Source organism: Strigops habroptila, chromosome 4 (genome assembly GCF_004027225.2).
Source record: "Strigops habroptila isolate Jane chromosome 4, bStrHab1.2.pri, whole genome shotgun sequence".
NCBI classification, from domain to species: domain Eukaryota; kingdom Metazoa; phylum Chordata; class Aves; order Psittaciformes; family Psittacidae; genus Strigops; species Strigops habroptila.
Genome location: NC_046358.1, coordinates 57951018 through 57972287, shown reverse-complemented (window position 1 = coordinate 57972287; position 21270 = coordinate 57951018). Strand labels below are relative to the sequence as shown.

General features: G+C 42.4%; 1 protein-coding gene across 9 annotated transcripts in view; it reads right to left on the bottom strand.

Moving 5' to 3' along the window:
• Nucleotides 1-21270, bottom strand: part of TEAD1 (TEA domain transcription factor 1) — a 159745-nt gene that overhangs the window by 6279 nt on the left and 132196 nt on the right. For all 9 annotated transcript variants that reach the window (XM_030483228.1, XM_030483230.1, XM_030483232.1 and 6 more), the window contains 3 exons: nucleotides 13155-13328; nucleotides 1804-1944; nucleotides 595-747 (listed from right to left, as the gene is read on the bottom strand). In XM_030483228.1, coding sequence (XP_030339088.1) covers nucleotides 595-747; nucleotides 1804-1944; nucleotides 13155-13328 — 468 coding nt within the window. The remainder of the gene's footprint in view (nucleotides 1-594; nucleotides 748-1803; nucleotides 1945-13154; nucleotides 13329-21270) is intronic.

The following is a 21270-nucleotide window of genomic DNA, read 5'->3' as shown; positions in this document are numbered from 1 at the left end:
CCACCAGCCCTCAGTCCTTCTCAAATCCTGTGGTGGCAGCAGCAGCAGCACATGGCTCCAAGTGCTTGGCTGAGGTGCCACTGCAAAGCCACAGTGAAAACTAGCTGAGTAACTGGATGAAACTGGCTTAAAGGCCACTATGTAGCCTTTTCTTCATGCTTTAGATCACCTGTTGGGTGTAGCCATTACTGCATGCCTTCCTGGCCCAAGAACTAAGTAACACCACTGACATTTGCAGTTTTATAACTGACATCTCAGTGAGAAGACACCAGATGAATGGGCTGGTTCAAAGTTACTGCCTCAGGCTCTCTGCAAACACCAAATAGAGGCTAGTATGAGACAAAGAGAGCAGTAAGCTGAGTTTTTTGCAAGTAACAAAGATGTTTGTTCACATTCTCAGCCAGCTTAGCTTTTCATCCTTAGTGTCTATAGTGCACAATTCCAGGAGTACTACTCTGAACTCAATGGGATGATTTGTTTAGTAAGCAACATGACTAAGGGCTTTGGAAACTGGTTCTAAATATTGCAAGTTAAGAAAGCATTCCAAAGCCTGAAAGCATTTTAGAGATGGAAAAATAAAAAGTGAGTCCATACCAATAAAATCGTAAAATTTTCCAACACGCTGTTCATCATGTATTTCTCTGGTAAATGCTTCAGCTTGTGTATGAAGTTGATCATGTATTCACACATTGGAGAGCGATTTATTCTGTACACGAATCGGCCATTCTCAAACCTTGCATATTCAGTCTAAAAAAAAAAAGAAGAGTGTTTAGACTAAGATAATTCAGAAATAGCAAAAAAGTAAATGCTAAATCTGGGTTTTTTTCTTTCTTTGTCTAGACAGAGAAAATGAGAAAGTGGCTCTCAGACGCACATGCTCCTACTTGCTAACTCTCTCTAAAAATTCAAGGGCCCTTAATTATTTAAAGTTATAGTATCACTACTTGTTCTCTAACCTGTGAATTAAAAAACTGAACAGCTGAGGCTTACACAAAGGTTAAGTCCAAGTTAAGTAAAAATGAACTGGGCAGAAAACTTTGTGCTAAGATGATTTTACAGTAGTTTTGAGGCAACTGTCTGCAAAGGGAACAGCAAAAATAAGCTTATATATTTGTGCAGAAATATACACACATAGCTATATTGTTGCATGATGTAATAGGTAATTTATGCATTACAGAAAGATGCAAGACTATAGTTGGAAGAAAGCTGAGTCCCTGATTTAGATTGCAGGGACTCACAAGGGACTGAAGGACGGGAAGACTGTAGCTCTTGGATTCCTGCTGCCCAATTGCTCACTGAGCTACTCTGTGGCTTGTGGGGATTTGGGGCTTTCTCTACTCTTGGAATAATGGAAATGGTGGAAAACTTATGGTCACCATGCACAGAAAATATATTTAGTATAAGAAAGGCATAAACCACAACCAGGACATCTACAAAGGCTCGACCTGCAGCTCTAGGCTAAAATTCCTAGAAATTTTATTTCTAGGAATTTTATTGCAGATAACAGCTATGGGTGTGGGGCTTAGTACACAGAAGGCAAGTTAAACAGCTGCAGTACCATTACACAATAAGCCACCTAGTAACCTGACCATGCCATACAGTTCTCTTCAGGCAACTGTAGTGTCACCATTCACATAGTGCTTAAAAGGAACCCAAACACTGTCTGGAAGGAAAACACTCTTTCAGGAAGGATTAGAGGAGGAAAATAAAATCTAGATAAGAGCAAAGTAAAGACAAGAGAGAGAAAAGCCTTAGTGAAATGAAAGGGAAACAGAGAATCATCCCACACATCACAACACCCACCTCTACTTTTTCTACTACTTGCTTTCCAAATGAGCAGACTTTGGTGGAACAGGTGATTGTCATGTTTTCTGAGCTCTCGTACTGACTAGTGACGCCATAAAACGCTCCTGTATCATCTTGAATGTTGCAATTTAAGTCAGCCTGTTGGGAAAAAATAATAGATGTTGAAGATCTTATTTTTCACTTGACAATGTCAATAGCATAAGCTGTAACCAACCAGCTCACTGTTCAGAAATAAGGGAGAGAGAGGGGAGTTTCATAGTGACAAAAGTGACAGTGGAAAGAGTCTGTCAGGAAAGTACCTGCCTCATTGTTGCAGTAAAAACCTTAGGGAAGCAGCGATTTCATCAAACTTTAAACAACAAAGGACAACCCAGTATTTCTCCGGGCTACAGGTGATTTCTTGTCTGGCAGAGAGCTGATGAAGTCCCTGGAGCAAAGGGAATGATCGCCTGTGAGGAGCCTGGCTCCAGAGCCAACTCCTCTGGAGGGAACCTGCCCTGCAGACTCAACTCACCCAGCCACCCCACTCCTGAGGGGACACAGTTCACTTTCTCCTTTGCCTTTCTTTAGGCAATGAAGTCCTCACGGCAAAGGGAGGCAGCTGCACAACACGGGAATCGATCTCTGATAAGACTCTGTCGAACCATATGGCCCTGATTCAGCAAAATACTTGACTTCACAGAGCTGTATGATGCAACTGAGGCTCCACATGAGCTGCACAGTGAGCCTTGCCTCTGCACCAACAAAATATTACTGCAAGTATTTTATTTCTTTCAGTATTTCTCTGCAGCCTGAATAGCTATCCAGCTGCCTCTGATAGCTAGCAACAGAGACTGAGGCTTGCAGGATCAAGTGAGGAACAGTGATACCTTTAATTATTTATATCTGAATCCAAGTCCTGTGCACAGCATGATTAATTTGGCTACAAAGCAATAGCACAGGTCACATGCTGATCCCAGCCTCCTGGGCCTGCAGCAGCAGCACTGAAGCTGTTCTGCCACTGTGCTCTTTGTAATCATGAATCCATTTTCAAAAGCCCTCAACTTAAAAGAGCACTAATATGGATACAGGCAGAGTCTAGGGAGATCCACAGCTGGATTTGTTGATTCAGGCATTAGCTCTGCTGACATCATTGGTGCCCAAGGAGAAAGTGGGCAGGATTTTCTTTTTATGTGGAAATAGCTGATCAGTTACTGCAGCGTAACATCTAAGAAGTGCCTGAATTTTTAACTTACTCTGAGATGAGCATTTTAGCAGGGAAATGCACTTTGGCAGCTGTTTCACTTGCAAGTCAAGCTCTGCTTGTTTTTATTGCTACTATAGAAATAACACAAAAACACAAAAATACTATAGAAAAAACACAAAAATTTTGACAGATACCTTTGCGTCTACCTTGAGACTTTTTATAAACCCAATTTTATGTATGCCCCATCCCTGGCAGCATTCAAGGCTCCAAGGGGCTTGGAGCAACCTGGTCTAGTGGAAGGTGTCCCTGACCGTAGCAGGGGGTAGGAACTAGATGAGCTTTACGGTCCCTTCCAACCCAAACCATTCTATGAGTCTATGATTTTTTGCTACTTAGTGTGGAACATTTATAATCCTGCCTTCACTATAGCTCAGGTCATTTGTAACTGCTATTTAATTTTTAACTAGGCAACAACTCATTAATTCTACTTAGTGTCTATAGTCCTTATTTGTGGTACAATATTCTGAGGCAATATGCTGATAATAGCACAGACTGAGCTAGTTTGTGGTACACAGAAGACACAGGTCTAAGATTACTTCGGGCTGGCTTTGGTAAATTAATCAGTGAAGTCTCCTGAGGTTTACAGGCAGTAACACAAACAGCCCTATAGTCATGTATTTTGCATAACAGAAAGAAATCCTATCGCTATTACACCTTGTTTTGCATGCGGTCAGCAGTTAATGTTTCATGTACATCTAAAGCAGCGTGTTCACAGTGAGCTGTAAGAAATTATTCTGAGCTAATTGTAAATAAGCAATTTGCCATCACAGCTGGCTTGAAATCGAAACATGACAAACATCTAAACATGACAAACTGTAGCAGCCATCAGCCATGCCACAGCTGCTCCTCTGGAATGTCTGAAAAATAGGGATTTCTTATAAAACAATTGCACTGTTAACAACAACAACAACAAAACCAACAATAATAATAATATAATCTTTTCAAGTGGTTATTCCTGCTGCTAAAACAATTACAATTTTACTAGCAACACATTTTCTTTTTTTTTTTTTTAACTTTCAGATACAGGCAAAATATTTAAGAAACTATAACTAAACCACTCCTCACAATTTCATGTTATCAGAGGCAACCGCACACACCTTACATTTCAACCTGCAATAACAACTGTTTAGAGAGTTAAAAAAGGAACAACTTTTTATCAGCTGCCTTCTGATTTTGAAGCCCACTGAAAAAATATCTAATTGTTGTATTTACATGCTGACATTTAACCTGGAAAAGTAACACGTGTGGCCATCTGGCACCCTGTTGATCACTCCCACATCTTCCAGCTCCTGCTGAAATCACCATGAGTCCTGTGTACACAAAAAATACAGGCTGGGGCCCTGATGTATGAATGAGGAACACTTGAAATTATAACTCAAATGTCATGATTTACTCTTATGCAATCACGACATTGTTGCAAAGGTCCCATGATGATAATATAGATGTGAATTATCTTTATTTGCACTTTGATTATTTTTGAGTGTAGCACACAACAAAGGTGTTTAAAAAGAAAATTCTGTCCTTCCTTGAAAACAACAGTTTTCATGTAAAATGAATTACAGACTGCTGAGAACTTAAGATTTAAGACACCTCCAGAAAGCGTAACACCAACATAAAAATCCTAAGAGTTGGCAACATCAGATACTCTTCAACGAAGACTTCACCAAAGCCTCTTTTAATGCTGAAAGAATTTTGTGTGTTCTCACATACTAAAACGAATCTTTCCCCTCAGTCTGGGTTCAAACTTTTTCACTGGAAGCCGAATACACGAACACTGGGGAGGAGTGCCTAGCATTGCTAAGAGGAAGTATTTTGAACCAGGTGTTGAAAGCTTTGTTCCATGCTGAATTCCTTAAGAAAAGAAGGAAAAACTATCACTGCTTAAAACACAAAACTTTGGTTAAAAAATGATGGTGCAGAACTTGCTAATAATATTTATTGCTTACACATCAAGGGATTTGTCTGAACGCATATACCTGAAAGCAAAATTGTGTTCCTTGAACTGACCGAAGTGGGTCACAATTAAAATTCAGTTTTTTCCCCCTGCCCAAGGTTATGAGACTAAAAAAGTTAAAAGGCTGTGCTAAAAACGGGCACTGCTCTGGCTACGGCAGTTGAAGATGTAGCTTTGAGCAGGAATAAGGTGATGCCTTACCCCGGTATTCATATTTAGCAGGCTCCTTACTACAGTATTGATTCCAGTTTTTGTGTCTACATTTTCGAAAGGATGTTGGAAAATTGGAAAGTGTTCAGAAAGGAGTTACAAGAATGATTTCAGGTCTGGAAAACATCCTTTGTAGTGAATGACTAATGAAACTCCATCTACTTACTTTTTCCAAGGGAAGTTTTTCCACAACTTTGTCATAGCCTACAAGTTGCTACATGGGGAAGAGTCTTCTGATAGATTAAATCTTGCAGAAAAGGACATTAGAAGACAGAAAGCTAAAGCTGCACAAAAGCTAAATGAGAAACAAGGCAGAGGCTGGTAACCCTGATGGCAATGAAATACTGGCAGAATTTTCAGATGTGGTGGAATCACTATTACTTGGGGTCTTTCTTAACCAAGCTAAATATCTAACAAACAGGCATGCTCTAGTTCAAGTAGGCTTATTGTGCAGAGAGCCACATTACTTAGTGAGGTTTACTGCCTATAATAATATAGAAGTAGAAAGACTAGATAGATAAATATAATAATAGCAAAACTGAAATATTGCAATTTATCTTATTAACCTCAATTAACCCTTTCCTTATAATTTCCTTTTACAATGATCCCTGTGAAAAATGTGACAGCAGTCAAGCTTCTGGAGCGCTGTCTGCAGCCTCCCATGCTGCAGCCACCTTTGTCTCATTATTTCCTTGGTACTCTGTCTCTAGCTGTTCTCTTGCAGTTCAGATTCAGATCTGAACAGTGTCTTGCCAGGCTCTAAACCGGCTTTCCCTTCTGTACACCTTCACATGCAACTACGCTCTGACCCATGGCTCCAGGAATTAGGATTGATGAGCACTGTTGTAGCGTATACAGATAAAAAACCATTTGAATTCCAAATATATTTGCATGATTTCAAATATTATGGCATTTCAAATATGGTATGATCATATGTGATGAACAGGAGTCCATTTACTCATTGAATTTTAAAATACAAGATCTATGCAATTTAGGAAAAGAACCCCAACAACTTAAAACCACAAATGGATTTTTTATTTTTTTTTTTCTTTCAAGAGTAAAACTCTAATTTTGATTTCTTTCTAAGAGCTGAGATTTATATTAGCTGAATACATTTGGAGGTGGGAGAAGCACTCAGCTTTCTGGCACCCTATCCACACTGGCTGTGTAAGAGCATGATTAATTCATTAATAAAGCATAGCTTGTCAATGGATAGCACTGAAAATATCAAATATTCAGAGCACCAAGTGTTTGACATGCTGCTTGGAGAAGCCTCTGCCAGAGCAGGCACCAAAACAGAGTTGGCTGCAACCAAAATAGAGTAAAAATAAATAATTAAAAGAAAATCTTCACATCCACTTTGGAGGAGCTCTCAGGCTCTGTGTTAAAGGCGGGGGGCAGAGGGTAGAGTGCTTGTGCAATAATAACAGCTTTGGCTAACAAAAAAGCAACTCCTGCAAAAATTGCTGAGTCGAGCCTAAATGCTTCCTGCTGAGTAGAAGGAAAACAGCACCTACTGGAAACAGAGGGATTTGGGGAGGGCCAGAACAATTTATGCTGGCATTCAGCAGTTAACATTAAGCACAGAAGGTCACTTATTAACAATATATAGGCTTTAACAACTGCTGACTGCAGAGAGGTGTGTTACTCATATGACTGCATCATGCCACCCCTCCTCCTCCTCTCCAAAGAGTGATCAAAGAGCAGATATTCCAAATTGTGAAGCAAGTTTTTCCAACGGGAGCATCTGGGTCGCTGGCACATTTTGCTGCGTGTTACGCTGCAGCTCAGGAATCGCGTCCAGGTCTGCCACATGGTTGGGCTTGTGATGGACAGGCCAAGCTGCTCCAGCTTCCCAGCTGCTCGGCCCTTCCACTCATTATCCAGCCTCTAGTGCTAATGCCCCTGCATCAATTTGCGAAGGGGTCCTCCACAGGCACCACGTGAGCTCCCTGCACCGAGAGGGTTGTGATGGGGAGAAGAAAATGGATGTCTGCTTTCTTCCATATCTAATTTGTTTTGCATACATTTGCATGCTGGCCATAGAGCCGTTCGCATTACGGATCCCATTTGTGAGTTGCAGATCATTTGCCAGTCAAAGCTGGCGAGTATGCATGTGCGTCTGTGTGGAGGGAAATCCAAGATTCTAGATTATGCAATATAAATTACATGTAAAAATAGAAAGAAATGAAAAAAGGCAGTAGCCATAATTGTGGCAGTAGCCACAAAGGGCACAAAGACTCTCCTCTCTGCACCTTATAAGACGGCTGGAGGCACATGGGGATAAATTCAGGAGGGGGTGGGAGGAGGCCACAAGCGCAAGCCATTTCTGAACACTGATTACATGGGTAAATTGTTTGTTCCAGTGTATCACAAAGAGAAGGAGCATTATTTTTCATGCCACAGCTGTTTTGAATAAGAATAGGAATAAACTTAACTATCCTCCTCATGTTACTTACCACTAATTATGGCATATATTTACATCTATAAAACAGTGAAATTTTGGGGGACATAATTTAATGCCCCTTTATTGTGTAGATTCCTTTATTTCCATCCCACATTTGAATTTCAAAAATGTTTAGGACTTCAAAGCATCTTTAAAAGCTTGCCCTAATTATAATATGCATTACTTTCTAGAACTCCTAGTTTGCATTGCAGATTCCTGCAAATAGAGGCATTCATTTTAAACATCAATTAATATCATCCATGCATCTTCAGATGAGTTTGGGTCTTTATTTCAGAGTTGCACTGAGCTCTGACTAAGCTTTCCTCAGTTTGAAGAATAGTTCCAACTACTACAAACATTTAAAATTAAGCCAGTGGATCAGCTCTGTAGACAGCCCGACAGCCCAATATTAATTTGTGTGAGCTGTTTTTTTCCCCTGTCACTACTTAGAAAATATCCCTCCTCCTTTATCTGTTCCTGTAGCTGCAGAAGTCAGCGTTCAGGTTGACACAGAGTGTTTGGCAGTGTCGGAGACACAAAATCCATGGCCATGCTATTGCAAGGTGGACTTACACCAGCACTAAGAATCCCAACGGAGGCACGAAACAACTGCTCAATACTGTGAGTTACATAGAAATGTTACGCAAAAAGAGAATCCCTGCCTCAGAATTTGCAATTGGGGATCGAGGCAAAACATGAGAGAGAAACAACTAGCTAAACCAGAAGAATCTGCAGGAGGCAGATACACACTGCAGAGTTGATGTTAAAGGTGCTCCTAGTAGTGAAAAGTGATTGCTGGGTGAAGTAGTGCTAGGCAAGGGCAAGTTACAGAGCTGGCAAAGCTATCGGGGCCAAAGGTAGATATAGAGTCATGCCTTCCTAGGGCAATTCCCTTGCTGGAGTCAATGGAGATGTATGCGATCATCAGCAGGGCCACAATGAAGTCACTTGTTGGAGAAACAGCTAAGAAATACTGGATTCAAAAGGGTGGTGGTGTGAGTGGGACAGACGTGCCATCAGCCCCCTGCAAGAGAAAGCAGAGAGCCAGGGGAGGCAGAGTGCTGGGCAATCAGCACTGTGGTTCCAACAGGCAAGGTCAGCAATAATGTTTGAGAGGTAAAGCTGGAGATGCAATCTATCATTTAGTTTGAAGTCTTTCAGGTGTATTATTTAATATTAGAAAATTTAAGAATAGTAGTGAGCAATCAGTGGAGATTGCACTGGATATCAACATGAGTAGAACTTCAATCAATAAAAGAAACCGAGAGGCAACATGTGCTGCTTTAGCTTTTAGATAGGCTAATCAGAACTTCAAAGACCAGAAAACTTTGGGGCTTTTCTGAAGTCACAAAAACAGTTTAAGTACAAACTAACCAACAGGCATGTTGTCTTTACTCAGATTAAGATTAGATGGCATGAATCATGCCCAATTGTTTTACGCAGATTGGGCTTATTTTGGTAGTGACTAAGGTAACAGAAGCAGAATTGTGCACTCAGCCTGCGCCCAGGGAAAGGCTTCATCTGCAGATATTCTGCAGCCTTGTCTGAATTCCATGTCAGTGTTCTAGGAAATACCTTTTGCATTTTTTTAAGAACATTTATTTTTGTTTTCATTTTATATCCCTGTAATCTCTGGTTTCATATCACTGTCATGTAAATTTCCTGTGCCATATCATTAGTACGTTGTTCCTTATTTACTCACTGTACTGAGCGCACAACATACCAAGTAAAGCTCCTTCTGTCTATTACAGTGAAAGCCTATCTCTGGGGTGACTTCCTTGAACTCTCTGGTTCCCAGTGAGTACATGGGATAAACAGAAGAATCGCTGCATTCAAGGTGCAAGACAAGGACCAGGAAATTGCTTTGCAGGGCTGTAGGGTTGGTTGGGTGAGGTGCTGTAAAAGGAGAAGTCTCTTCCTTTTATACCTCCTGCCCTGTTAGGTAGGAAGAGTCCCAAAATTGTGACATCCAGATGTGTCACCAGGACTGAGGCCAGCAGCTCACCCATTCCTAGTACCAGGCTGTGTTTCACAGGAGATACAATCTGTCTGAACCAATAAACCTCTGCAAACCAAAGCAATGCTTTGCTTTGTACTCCATACCTGTGATGCTTTGCAAAGTCAGCTCCACAATTGCCAAATGTCTTACTGCAAGATCTCAGACCTTTCCCTCCTACTTTTTTTGTAATCAAACCTTATTACCTTTATCACAGGAAAAAACATGCTGCTGAGAAGCCTCAAGCAGAACTAAAGGGGAAAGAATAAGAGGAGTGCTACCAGAGCTAAGCCACTAGTTATCCTCAATGCGAGTGCTTGTCTCTGGTCTTACTGTTTCCCATCTTTCCTTTCCACACTAGACTTAATGTCTAAATAAAAAAACCCTTCGTGCTGCCTCCAGCAGCATTCTGGCTTCTTTTATATCCATTTACAGGCTTACCAGCCCTGCTGGCACCAAATCCTCACCTTTGCTTTCAAACATACACATGCCGCAACACCTGCCTTCTCTCCTCTGGTTTCCCTTGACTTCTTTCACTCATAGTCCCTAGTTTTCTTTTGTTGATTCTCCTTACAGTGTTTGCTCACTTGTACTTAATTTATGCAACACAAATTCATGTTCTTCTTTTACTCCTGTTACAATCAAGTTCCACCAAAATGGGGGCTGGGATGCACTAGCTTACAGCACTGAGCAAACTATAGATGGTTAAATGATAATGAAGGGAGAAGACAACAGAAAGGATGGGAAGGGGGAAATGGTTAAATAAAGGGTGAGAGAGGGTATTGTGAGTAAGCAATAACCACACCACATGAACAGAACCTGGGAGAAATTGAACTTTCAGAGTAGGAGGAGGTAGCAGATAATAAGGAGAGATGGATGCTGATTCAGAAATGGATAATTAATTCAAAAGGACAAGAATATAAAAAAAAAATTATTTCCATATTAATAAACTTGAAGTTACTGATAGGGTCAACACCTCTGTCAGCAACCTTTGTCAGCTTTATGCTGGAAATAGGTGGCTGTTTAGAACAGTTTCTCAACACTCCCCATAAAAATGGGAACAGCACCCTTTTTTCTAAAGAAATGCCCTATTGGGGTGAAAGAAATGAAGGACGGCGAGCTGACAGGTTAGGATCTAATTATCATGACTCATTACACAGCCGCCTTCTGGTTTTCCTATATGTATTTCTAGATGGGGAGCACTGGTGTGAAGTTTATTCCTAGGAGGGCATTCGTCATGACTCTCGCTACACCCAGACACTGCCCCTCGCACCTTCCCTCTGCCTCACTCAATGAGAGAGAAAATCCACTGGCCTATTTTAAGGTCATATTGAAGTTGCCCGTACAACCTGACTGCTGACCTGCATCATGATACAGTCTTTAGCTATACAACTGCACACTCACCCTCTGAGCACCTATACAATATTTCTTTACTATTCAGTGTGGCCCAGTCCTCATTTCCTGCACACTACTCAAAACCTGTACTGAACACAGAATTATTAATTTTATAAAGGTTTTCTTCATGGTATTATCTTCATTTTTATAAACAGCCATGAGTATGATTGCTCAGTGATCACCTAAGGTGAAGCGATGGTCTCACCCCCATATTACAGATGGGGAACTGAGGCAAGAGTGTTAAAGGTGCACATTGCTTGTAGGAGGTCAAGCAGAGAAGACTGTGCTTGAATTTTCAAAGTCATGAGTACAGCACGGACCTTAATGATCCAAAGAAGATCTCTACTGGCTTTAGATACATTTTTGAGCATTCAGCACGCCTGAAAATTGGTTTCCACATTGAGAAAAAGCAGAATATACAACATCAATGACCGTACCACAGATCTTTGCTGTTTCCATGTCTAATATAAAGTCTGAGGCTTGTCGCTCTCTGTGGGAACTGAGAACAGGCAAGTGAGGTGACATTCGTTTTTGCCCATGGGTTTCGCAAGCATTTATTATGCAAAGTAGATTGGTGAGATGATGGTCCTCAGTTCAAGCCCAAGTTTTGCAAGGAAATGTATCTAGTCCTCCAAACTCTATTCCTCTGCAGCCAGACTTCTGCCCTTACGCTTGTCCCGTTTCCCTCTCACATACCTGTTTCTGCTGCGTGCTTCCATCCCTATGTATTCCTGCAGAGTCCTTATCCCAAATGCTCCCTCCTCCTCTTCCTTTCTGACTCTACACTCTCACCTGCTTTTACCAGGCTCCTGGTACCTGCTGTATTTCAGCTCCAGTTTTCTGCTGCCTTCTGCTCCTGCCCTCCTTCCTCAGCCAGCCCTCAAATGCTTTGCCTACGGCTCCTATGCCCAGTTTTAAGTCCCATGAATTTCTCAAAGGATTTCTTCTGCAGTCCAGCACAGCTCCTTCTAACCCAGATTTGAGAAAAGAGAGTCCCCCTCATTCCCAGTTTCCAGTTCCAAATCTGGTGCCACAGAAACTCTTGGCAAACATAAAGTCTGGGCTATGTACAAGGTGGAAAGTATTTCAGGCCACAGAGAAACTTTAACTGAAAGCAATAAACACCAAGAAATCTGACCACAAGCAGCAACTCCAGACCAACCTTTCCTGGTTTCAGCCTCAACCTGTCCACCCTGCAATTAAACCCTGAATATGCCCAAATTTTAAAAGACAAATTTAAAATACTTTTAGATGATAACTGTTACTATGAAAAGGAGCATACCACCAAGAATACCCCAACAAATTAATGAGTAGAAAAAGCTTTAACATAAGCATAAGGTCCAGCCTGGAGATTTGATGAATCTTGTGGATGAACCTTTAGCATCACTAACATGAGATTTTTTACATACAATAAGAAAAATCTGATATGTCAATGAAATTTATCATGACTGGATCAATATACAAAATCTCAGCCTTCCATTCAATTTCTTTTTTCATTCTAACTCACAACTGATACGAACAGATACAACATTTGGAGCAGACTCCCATGGCAGACTAACAGAAAGGCGAGGGTAAAGCAGATGTGCTCTAGCAACCAAAAACGGTTGAAGAAATACCCTGGAACCCTTCCAGACTCACAGTTGTCCTGGTGCACACTCAGATCAAATCCTACTTGGTCTTATCTGTGTAAGTGTGGACTGATTGCAGGACTGATGCTTGTACTATCTGCATTTGGCAGGGGTTCAACATCTGATTCACTAAAAAGCAGTCTCAATTCCTGTGGCTTTCCCGTTTTCCTTGGACCACTAGATGGCAGTTCCCCATTTCCAACCCAGGGCTCTCGGTACCTGTTTGCTCCTGCCCAGCAGCTGTGTCAAGCACAAGTGAGGCACGCATCTGCCTTTGCATGTTGTCTGCAACACAGACTTCTTGTGGAGCTGTCAACAAGGGTGGCTCTGGGCCAGTGTTCTACCTGAAGGATATACAGCTTTGCACTTTTAATTGAAAACCGAAGAAATTTCAATAGGCACCTTGAAGGGTGCTAAATGCTAAACACAGGCCTTATTGACAAGAGAGGTTCTCCATGTCATGTGTTACTCACCCAGAATTTCACGAGGAAGAAAGCGTTTTGGGGCCCCTTCCCAAACAGTTCCTTCAGACCACCCTTCTTCTCAGGGAATTTGTCATAAATCTGACGAATGTCCACCGACTCGAGCAATGGGTCACTGTAAGAATGGTTAGCGTGTCCAATGTGTACGAAGAGGTGTTTATTGTACTGCAAGAAAGAAACAGGAAAGTCAGTGCTGTACAAAAAGAACAGAGGTTTGTTATGGCATGGGTCTGCATGTGCTCCTGCAGAGGGTAGTGCGCTTTGATGGATTAAATGACTCACACATTACTCCTGGGACTATGATTTTCTGCAATATGATTTCCATGAACGGCTTTAGTGACTGTGTTCTAGCCCCTTGTGAACAAGGATCAACATCAAAAACCTGTGTCTCCACTGCAAACCAGAAAACATGGTCATCTTCAAGAGAGTAGCACATGCTGAAAGACCCAGCGGCAGCACAGTGATAAAGAGCCCTTTGCAGAGCATAATAAGATGAATATGCTCACCAGGAAAGCCTATTTCTGCTTCTTTAAACCATGCCTTTTAATGTCTCGTGTCCTCAGAGCCTGAATTTCTGCTAGTGCCACAGAGCCCACACATACACACCTCCTGTTTGTCTATTAAAAAAACCCCAACCTCAAACTATAGCATAGGCTAATGCCACTTAACTAATAGAAATGGAAGGGATTTTCCTTTAACTCCAGAATGACAACAACAAGTATCTGTGTTGATGTTAATATAGAAGTGGTCCTCATTGTATGTCCTCCAGTATTTTGACCCATGTAATATTAAAGAGCCAAACTTCTACCACTTCCCTCGGGAGCTAGCTCCATAGATGACCATCTCTGCCAAAACACATTCAGCTTCAATTTCCTATTTCCTAACTTCATCTCATCACACCTCATTACAATCACAGCAATCACCTCAGCAACCCCTTCCCTGCCTGGGGGAAATCGTGGCCCGGTGAAGTCCACAGCAGTCCCCTGCCGAGTCCAACACGGACTTTTGGGGGCTGCCATTTCTCCAAGACGAGAGCACCTCTCAGCACCTGAAATGGAAGCAGGATGAACCCCAAACACCCTCCGGCAGTCAATCAGCGGCTCACAGTGTCACGGGAGCAGAGCGAAGGAGCTCGAGAGTGGCAGGATTGAACACTGGTGTTTTTAACCATGCTGATCACAAAACATTTTGCTAACTCAATTAAAGGAAAGCTGATATACAGTCAGTGAACACTAGAAAACCCTGTCATATTGAACAGATGCTGTATATAAGAGGCAATTCCCAAAAGCTAAGCGCAGATAAAATATTTAAAAGCCCCAACCAGACCTCATTTAAGATGTTTTGTTTACAATATACCTGCCGAATGAACAAATTGAAATGACAAATCTAAATTAATTGGACAACCACTCAGAGCCTTCCTTCGGTGTAAGCAGAGTCTTCCCTAGCAGATGTCCAAAACTCTGGGGAAAATGAAATGGACTGGCTAGATTTCTGCACTTAGGAAATTAAACTGAAATCTATTTAGAAATCATCTAGTACAGTGAAATCTGAATTTAGAATCAGAGACCACTCATCTGTGTGTGGGCCAAAAATGAGACATAGTCTGTTCTTTCTTACAGGGCTGTATTTGTGTTTTAATTCTGTGGAAGGAAAAAGGGAAGTGTAACACTTTACTAAGGTGTTTGCACAAGCCAGTCCAAGTCTGAGAGCACCAATTCCACAGATTTTCCTCATAGCCCTCTTTCACCAGAATGCCAGCCAAGCTGCTTCTGTGCACAAGTGGAAAACTTGCCCAGCCTTTAGTTAGTATAGGTGGAGCCTAAAAGGGGTAGAGCTGATCCAAAGTTGCTTCTGCCTTCAAGAGGAGAACAGGCATGGCAGAGAAATAAACGGGCGGTGGTGAGCTGAATGCATGCATGCAGGAGTGAGTGTGCCCATGGTTGTGTGCCAGCTAGCCCTCACCCAGCACTGCTTTACCTTGCAGCACACTGATCATTTATACACAATCAGGAAATCATACTGGTTGCCAAACATGAGTTCCTACCATAATAGTGTCCGCGGGCAGATTTAACATGTTACTTTACCCAGTAGTGGCAAAAGTGGAATAAGGAGACATTTTAACATGACAAAACAAACAAAACAAAAGAATGCAAAGTGATATGAGGAAGCACCACGGCTCCAACTTTTGGGGTTTGGACACTATTGTCACACATTCAGTTGGCAGTACTATGAGTAAAGAACTGAAAGTCATGCTGAACATTTCTTATGTCTCTTGCTGACAACTGAAAAACTTAGTAAAATATATCAGGGCCCCCTATACCTGGGAACTGCCAGGAACACAAGAAAGGGAGTCCAGAAAGCTGCTCCTGTTGCTCTCCTAAATTACCAGGGGTGAAGTGCAGGAGGACGGGGCACACACTGGGTCACTGAACTTGGCTATGGATGGAAGCCTATCTGCAAGCAGGCGAACACCTCCATTTTTCAAGGAGAATGATGAGCATTCTCCGATAGAGATAAGCACTTCAGTCTTCTCTGAAAAATTAACCCCAAACATTTCCCTTCTCCCAGCACCCTCCTAGCCTGCCTAGGAGTGCCCAGTTGAGCTCTCCTCGGGGATTTGAGATGCTCCAAAGCTTCTTTCTGCTCTCCTTCATTCAGGGTAAGGGCTTGAAAAACCATTCCAACCATTAGTGACCAGGTTATTATTTAATTTGGGATTGTTTCCTCTCAGTCTTCTCTGCTGGAGTTGTTCCAGGTTGTAAAAGTAACCATATTTCTAGAGGAACAGAACTGAGGGCTCAGGTTCTCTGGCACACTGGAAAGTGTCCTCCCCAAAGGGGTGTCTCTCTCCCAGTCCCAAAGGTGGCTGTGGAGTGAAGGAGGAAGGGGCAGCTCTATTTTACAGTTTGGCAACTGCAAATTCCCAAGACAATTCACGCACCTTATTCTGCAAACCAGGAAAACACGCAAATTGCTCAGTATCCCGAACTTTGGTAAAAGCAAACACATTTATAGGAACAAGGAGCATGAAGTCTTAATACTGTTTAAATGTAAAAGCAAAGTTAAAGGCAGCTGTAAAGCTACCACAGTTCTCCGCAGAGCTCGCCAAAGCACCAGATGCTGCTGCAGCAGAATTTCCGAGCGGGTACAGCAGGACAGATGGTATGACATCACCTGACAACATTCTTAGGACAGAAATGTTTATTTTGATATTGCAGTGTGTGATTATTTTCTCCTTATGTTGCTGCAATTCCTATGCTAAGTACAATCATTACTAACCTAATTAGATATGGCATATTTCTATGAACTAACAAATGATAATCTAATATTCAGAGCAGGGTAAATGGATACTGAAATGATCCCTACTGGTTTTATACAAACATATTCCATGACAGGAATTAATGCATAGATGAAAGCAAAAAAGCTAAGTTTTATGCTTATATTTTTGAGCCGATTAGTACCTGAAAGCTTAAAAACATCCTCATTATATTGAGAATTCACTGTTACTTTAGACTGAGTATTCCAGAGCCACTGAAGTACATTAGGTGCTAAGGAATTTACTCACACTACAGCATTTAAAGGATTTGCATCTGGCATTGGGGTATTAATGTGCTTTAGATGCTGTAAACCATCACAGGTCAAATCCTGTATTTTCTGAGGATAAAAACTGTAGAAAAACACAAAGAACATTTTCAGCGTCTTCAACATCTGCATTACACGACATGCCCTGGAGATGGCCACCTCTTACTGAGCTCCTTTCCTTAAAAAAATTCTAACTATGCAAAGAATGCAGTAAAGCCATGAAATATGACTGTTGTCAAATAATACCACAAGAAAAATTATAATCCATTTAGGAATTTAAAAGAACCAAGACAAATTGCCAATGGCAGGGGATGCAAGCATTTAAGCTGGTGCAGAACAAAGACAAACCACCTACATTTGTTTTATCAACTAGCATATGTATTTGTAACAGTTCCTCATCAATTTTGCAGTTACATTTTAAGGCAACAGCCTTTCCAGTCCACAAAATGCAGGTTTGCGAATTGCTACAGCTCCCTCTGCCACATCCCTGTGCTTCCCCACACCTATAGCGCTAACGCCAAGCCTTGACAAGCCTGTATAGGACTAAGTTCTTTATTAAACAGAGGTGGCTAAGGTGCAGATGTGAAGCCAACCCTTTTGCACTCCTCAAGCGCCTGGCACTGGGCAGCGGTTCCCCCTCTGTACCTCCGCGGACCGGCCCAACCCATCTTTTGAGTATGTACCGCTGCCTGTGCAGCAACTGCATTTTTAGAGGGAAACAGGAGACAGGTGGGATGGGCTGATTATAAACAATCACTAGTATATCAGCAGCCTGAGTGTGGCTCTGACCTGTGCCCTACCCAGCCTCAGCTCTGCTGTCTCGCTCTATCTGGGAAATCTGGCTGATGTAAGAAAATCACTTGGTCCGACAACAATTTCTCCTATTTCTACCACAACACTGGTAACTGAATATTCCATTCCTGTTGCTGTTGTCTGCCACTAAACCAGACTGGAAGTTATATTTGTAACATTTTAATGCTATAACTGGAGTCTGTAGCAACTCCTGCCAGTAAGATTTTTAATGCTTTCATGTAAAACGTCCATTGAACTTTCTGTGCTTGTATGCTAAGATACACGGTCAACCTAGTCTTTCAAGGACCTCTATCCATTCAGACTCCTGCCTGGATCTGCTCAGGAACTGAATCAGGAATGTGAAGTAAAAGATCTTTGGCTACGTTACGGTTGCAGAAATGGGGAGGTAGGTGATGAATGAAGGCAGTTCCCAGCCCTGACAAATTAATGTTGCCCAGCACTTCCCAGCCACTGCCACGGGAGTCCCAGTGTGAAGCTGGGACTTGCTGGTTGAGCAAGGTGCTCGCGCAACATTTTCATCAGCTTTCCTGCAACAGTGAAGATGCATTCTTCAGTTCTGCCCTGTCTGATTTGAGACCCTACAGTTCCAATTCCAGAAGTGCTGAGTGCTCAGATGTGAAAATTATGCCTGAATATAGGAAGCCCTCAATAATGCTAAGTATTCTAAATCAAAAGGGATCCTCAAAATCAGTGGCCCATTCATTCTTTTGCACCTGAACTTCTTGGTTTGTCAAATGTGAGTAATAAAGCTCCTTCATCTAAAAAATGACTTCACTAATACATCTGTGAAATGCAAATGGGGGAATTGCTAATTCTGTTTGGAGGAGAGGTTAGACAACGCACAGCGAGCAGGGCACAGGGCCACGCATTTCAACAACAGAAGAAAACAAACTACTGAATAGTTGCTTATCAAAGAAGGGCCATCTACACTGAATGAAGCAGCAACAAATAAATGGGAGCATGTCATTAACTGCTGCATTGTAGAGCAGGCCCACGAGGACAGCTCCCAACTTTGGAAAGGTTGACTTTGCAGCCCAGCTAAACAATTTTGGGGTGGGTGTAGGGGTGGGGGAAGCTGCAGTGGAACAAGATGGGACAATGCAGGGCAGAGGCACTGCCAGGTGCAAAGCCATTGGGGTGAGCACAAGGGTCCAGCACGCAGGCACGGCAGGGGAGATGAACAGCCAGAGCATACCACTCAGCCAATGCCAGCCCAACCCACACGTCTCCTAGCTCCTCCTCCCCACGGATACAGCACGGTGCAAGGCTGTGGGAGGCAAAGGGCCCCTCACTGTGGTGACCCCCCGATTTTACATCTCTCCTGGGCTCGTCACAGGGGCTGTGCGCCCAGGCTGTGCGCCAGCCACGCCACAACCTCACACGTTCGCTCCTTCCCTCCTCACTGATTTCACACCCCCCTGGTCAGGAGCCTGCCCCTACCCTGGCTGCTTTCAGCGCCTGGGCTATGTGAGAGTGCAGGCTGGGACATGGGCAAGGCTGGGGTTCTGGCCACATTGCTGCTGGCACCAGCGCTCCCTTTCAGTTATGTAAAAGCAGCACTTTCAATTTTGCTGAGAGATTTCCAGCAGCAGCGGTGGGTTTTGAAGAAAGGGAGGGAGTGTGTGTGAAGGCAGCAGCAAGAGCAGTGAGGCCCCAGAAGTCTTTCCACACAGCATCAGCACTTAACATGGGCCAGCTTCAAGGAATAAATTGTGCTCAGTCTCTCTACCCGTATTTTCATCCCAGGAGCCAAGCCCTAGACTCTACAACTGGGCTGAGGCCTCCTGCCACATCTCCATGGGGTCCCCCAGGAACATCGCTGGGCAGGAGCTCTGCTCTGATTCCACGATTTCAAGATGGGAGCCTGTGTCAATACTGGATCCCCTTAAAGTGGTTTCTTGGCACTTGTATCTACAGACACCTGAGTATGAACACTTTACAGAGTATGATATTTGCTTCTCAGGGCCATTCACTTTCCAGCACTGCAAAAGAAATGACCCTTGCATTCAGATGGTCTGCCACTCCAAGATGTTCATCCTAATGTGGGTTTGCTTCCTCGTCCTTTCATATCACAAAGATGCTAAACTGATGACTTCCTTATGACCAAAATGCTGAATTGTTTTTTATACTGTTTACAGGGAATATAGAAAGGATAAACAATGTTTGTAACAATGGATACTGTTCAAAGATGGAGGGCTTCTTTTGAAAAAATCTCATTTATTTTTCATCACTTAGGTGGTTTGATTAACTTTGGTAATTTTTACTGCGTTTTTGGCTAATGATGGCAGGCTGGTTTTATTACCCTTGAGCAATTGCTTTTACTTTCTGGTTCTCAGGTACAATTCTCCCTGGGCTCACAAAGCCCTTTTACAACAACAATAAAACCTGAATTAAAACATAAAGAATATTTTATTTCTTCACCACTTTTTAACATACATTTTGAAATTTGGAGCTAAGACAATCTGACACTTTGGATAGGTGGATTAATACTGAAAATGCCCATCAGCCATGGTCTTTATAGCCTTATATAGATATTGTAGACATAAAGCTGTCTGAAGTGCTTGCACTCAAAATGAATGTGGCAGCAAGAGCGAGAAACTTCAAAGAGGAAGAGAAGAAAGGGCTGTTTTTGTTGGGTGGTGGCAGGGTTTTTCCTTGATTGAAAAGGCAGCTTCAATATATATATTATAAAATAACTGGAATTATTATTTCAGAGTTAGAGTCTTTGCATTTTACAGCTACTTGTGTGACAGTCAATTGCCTAGATCCCTTCTCATCTGCTTGCATACTCAGTTTATATTTGTTAGGGAACATGGTATTACTTGGTTTAAGCATTTGTCCTGAGCTTTCACAGAACCACTGCAGTAAAAATGGAAAGCCTCCATTAAGGAAAACCTGTCTTGAAGCAACAATATAGTTATATAGGGTAAGCAAAAAGGTAACTGAAATGCTGGTGCTTGGACCTACCCGGACAGCTTTTATGCACCATTTAGGAATTGTATCTGACCACAAAATGCCACAAAAGGAAAATACAGCTTGACATTTGAAAACTGAATTGATTTTCATGTAAAAGGAGAAGTAATTTTATCCATCCTTAATGGCAAGTCAGTATTCCAAGGTTTTGCAACTGTGCCGTCTTGTCTCCCGGTCTATCTTCTGCCACGCAGAGTTACAGTACGGGTTGCTTATTGTTTCCTTTCTATCATTTTTTCTTTTGTAAAGAGAACAAGTTTGTTCTCCTGATTTCCCTTGTGGTTAAACAAGGGAAAAAAGTCAATAGCCCTCCACAAGTGACAGGGCTCTAAGGAGCACATTTCCGACCCATCGGAATGCCCACTCTGAATTAACGTAACTGCCTGACATGGAGGGGCTTTTGTACTTTTACAAACCAATTGCCATTGGAAGAACCCCAGAAATGTTTAACAGTGAATTCGCTGTGGGTGGACCTTTGTGCCTGTGCACAGTCCCATTGAAGTTGCTGTGAGTTACCATGGGCAGACAGACCTGAATTTCTAATTGCTGTACAGAAATACAGACTGCAAGGGGCCTCCCAGGATCATCGAGTCCTGGCCTGAGGTGCTATGTCAAACAAGCCTTTTTCAGCAACCTTCCAGGTTACATTTTAAGGTGGTATTGGTCTATTTACCCCACTACTATGAGGTTTTCTGGCCTGGTTTGGGGCTGGGGGAGAGAGGGAGGAAGGATCGTCTTT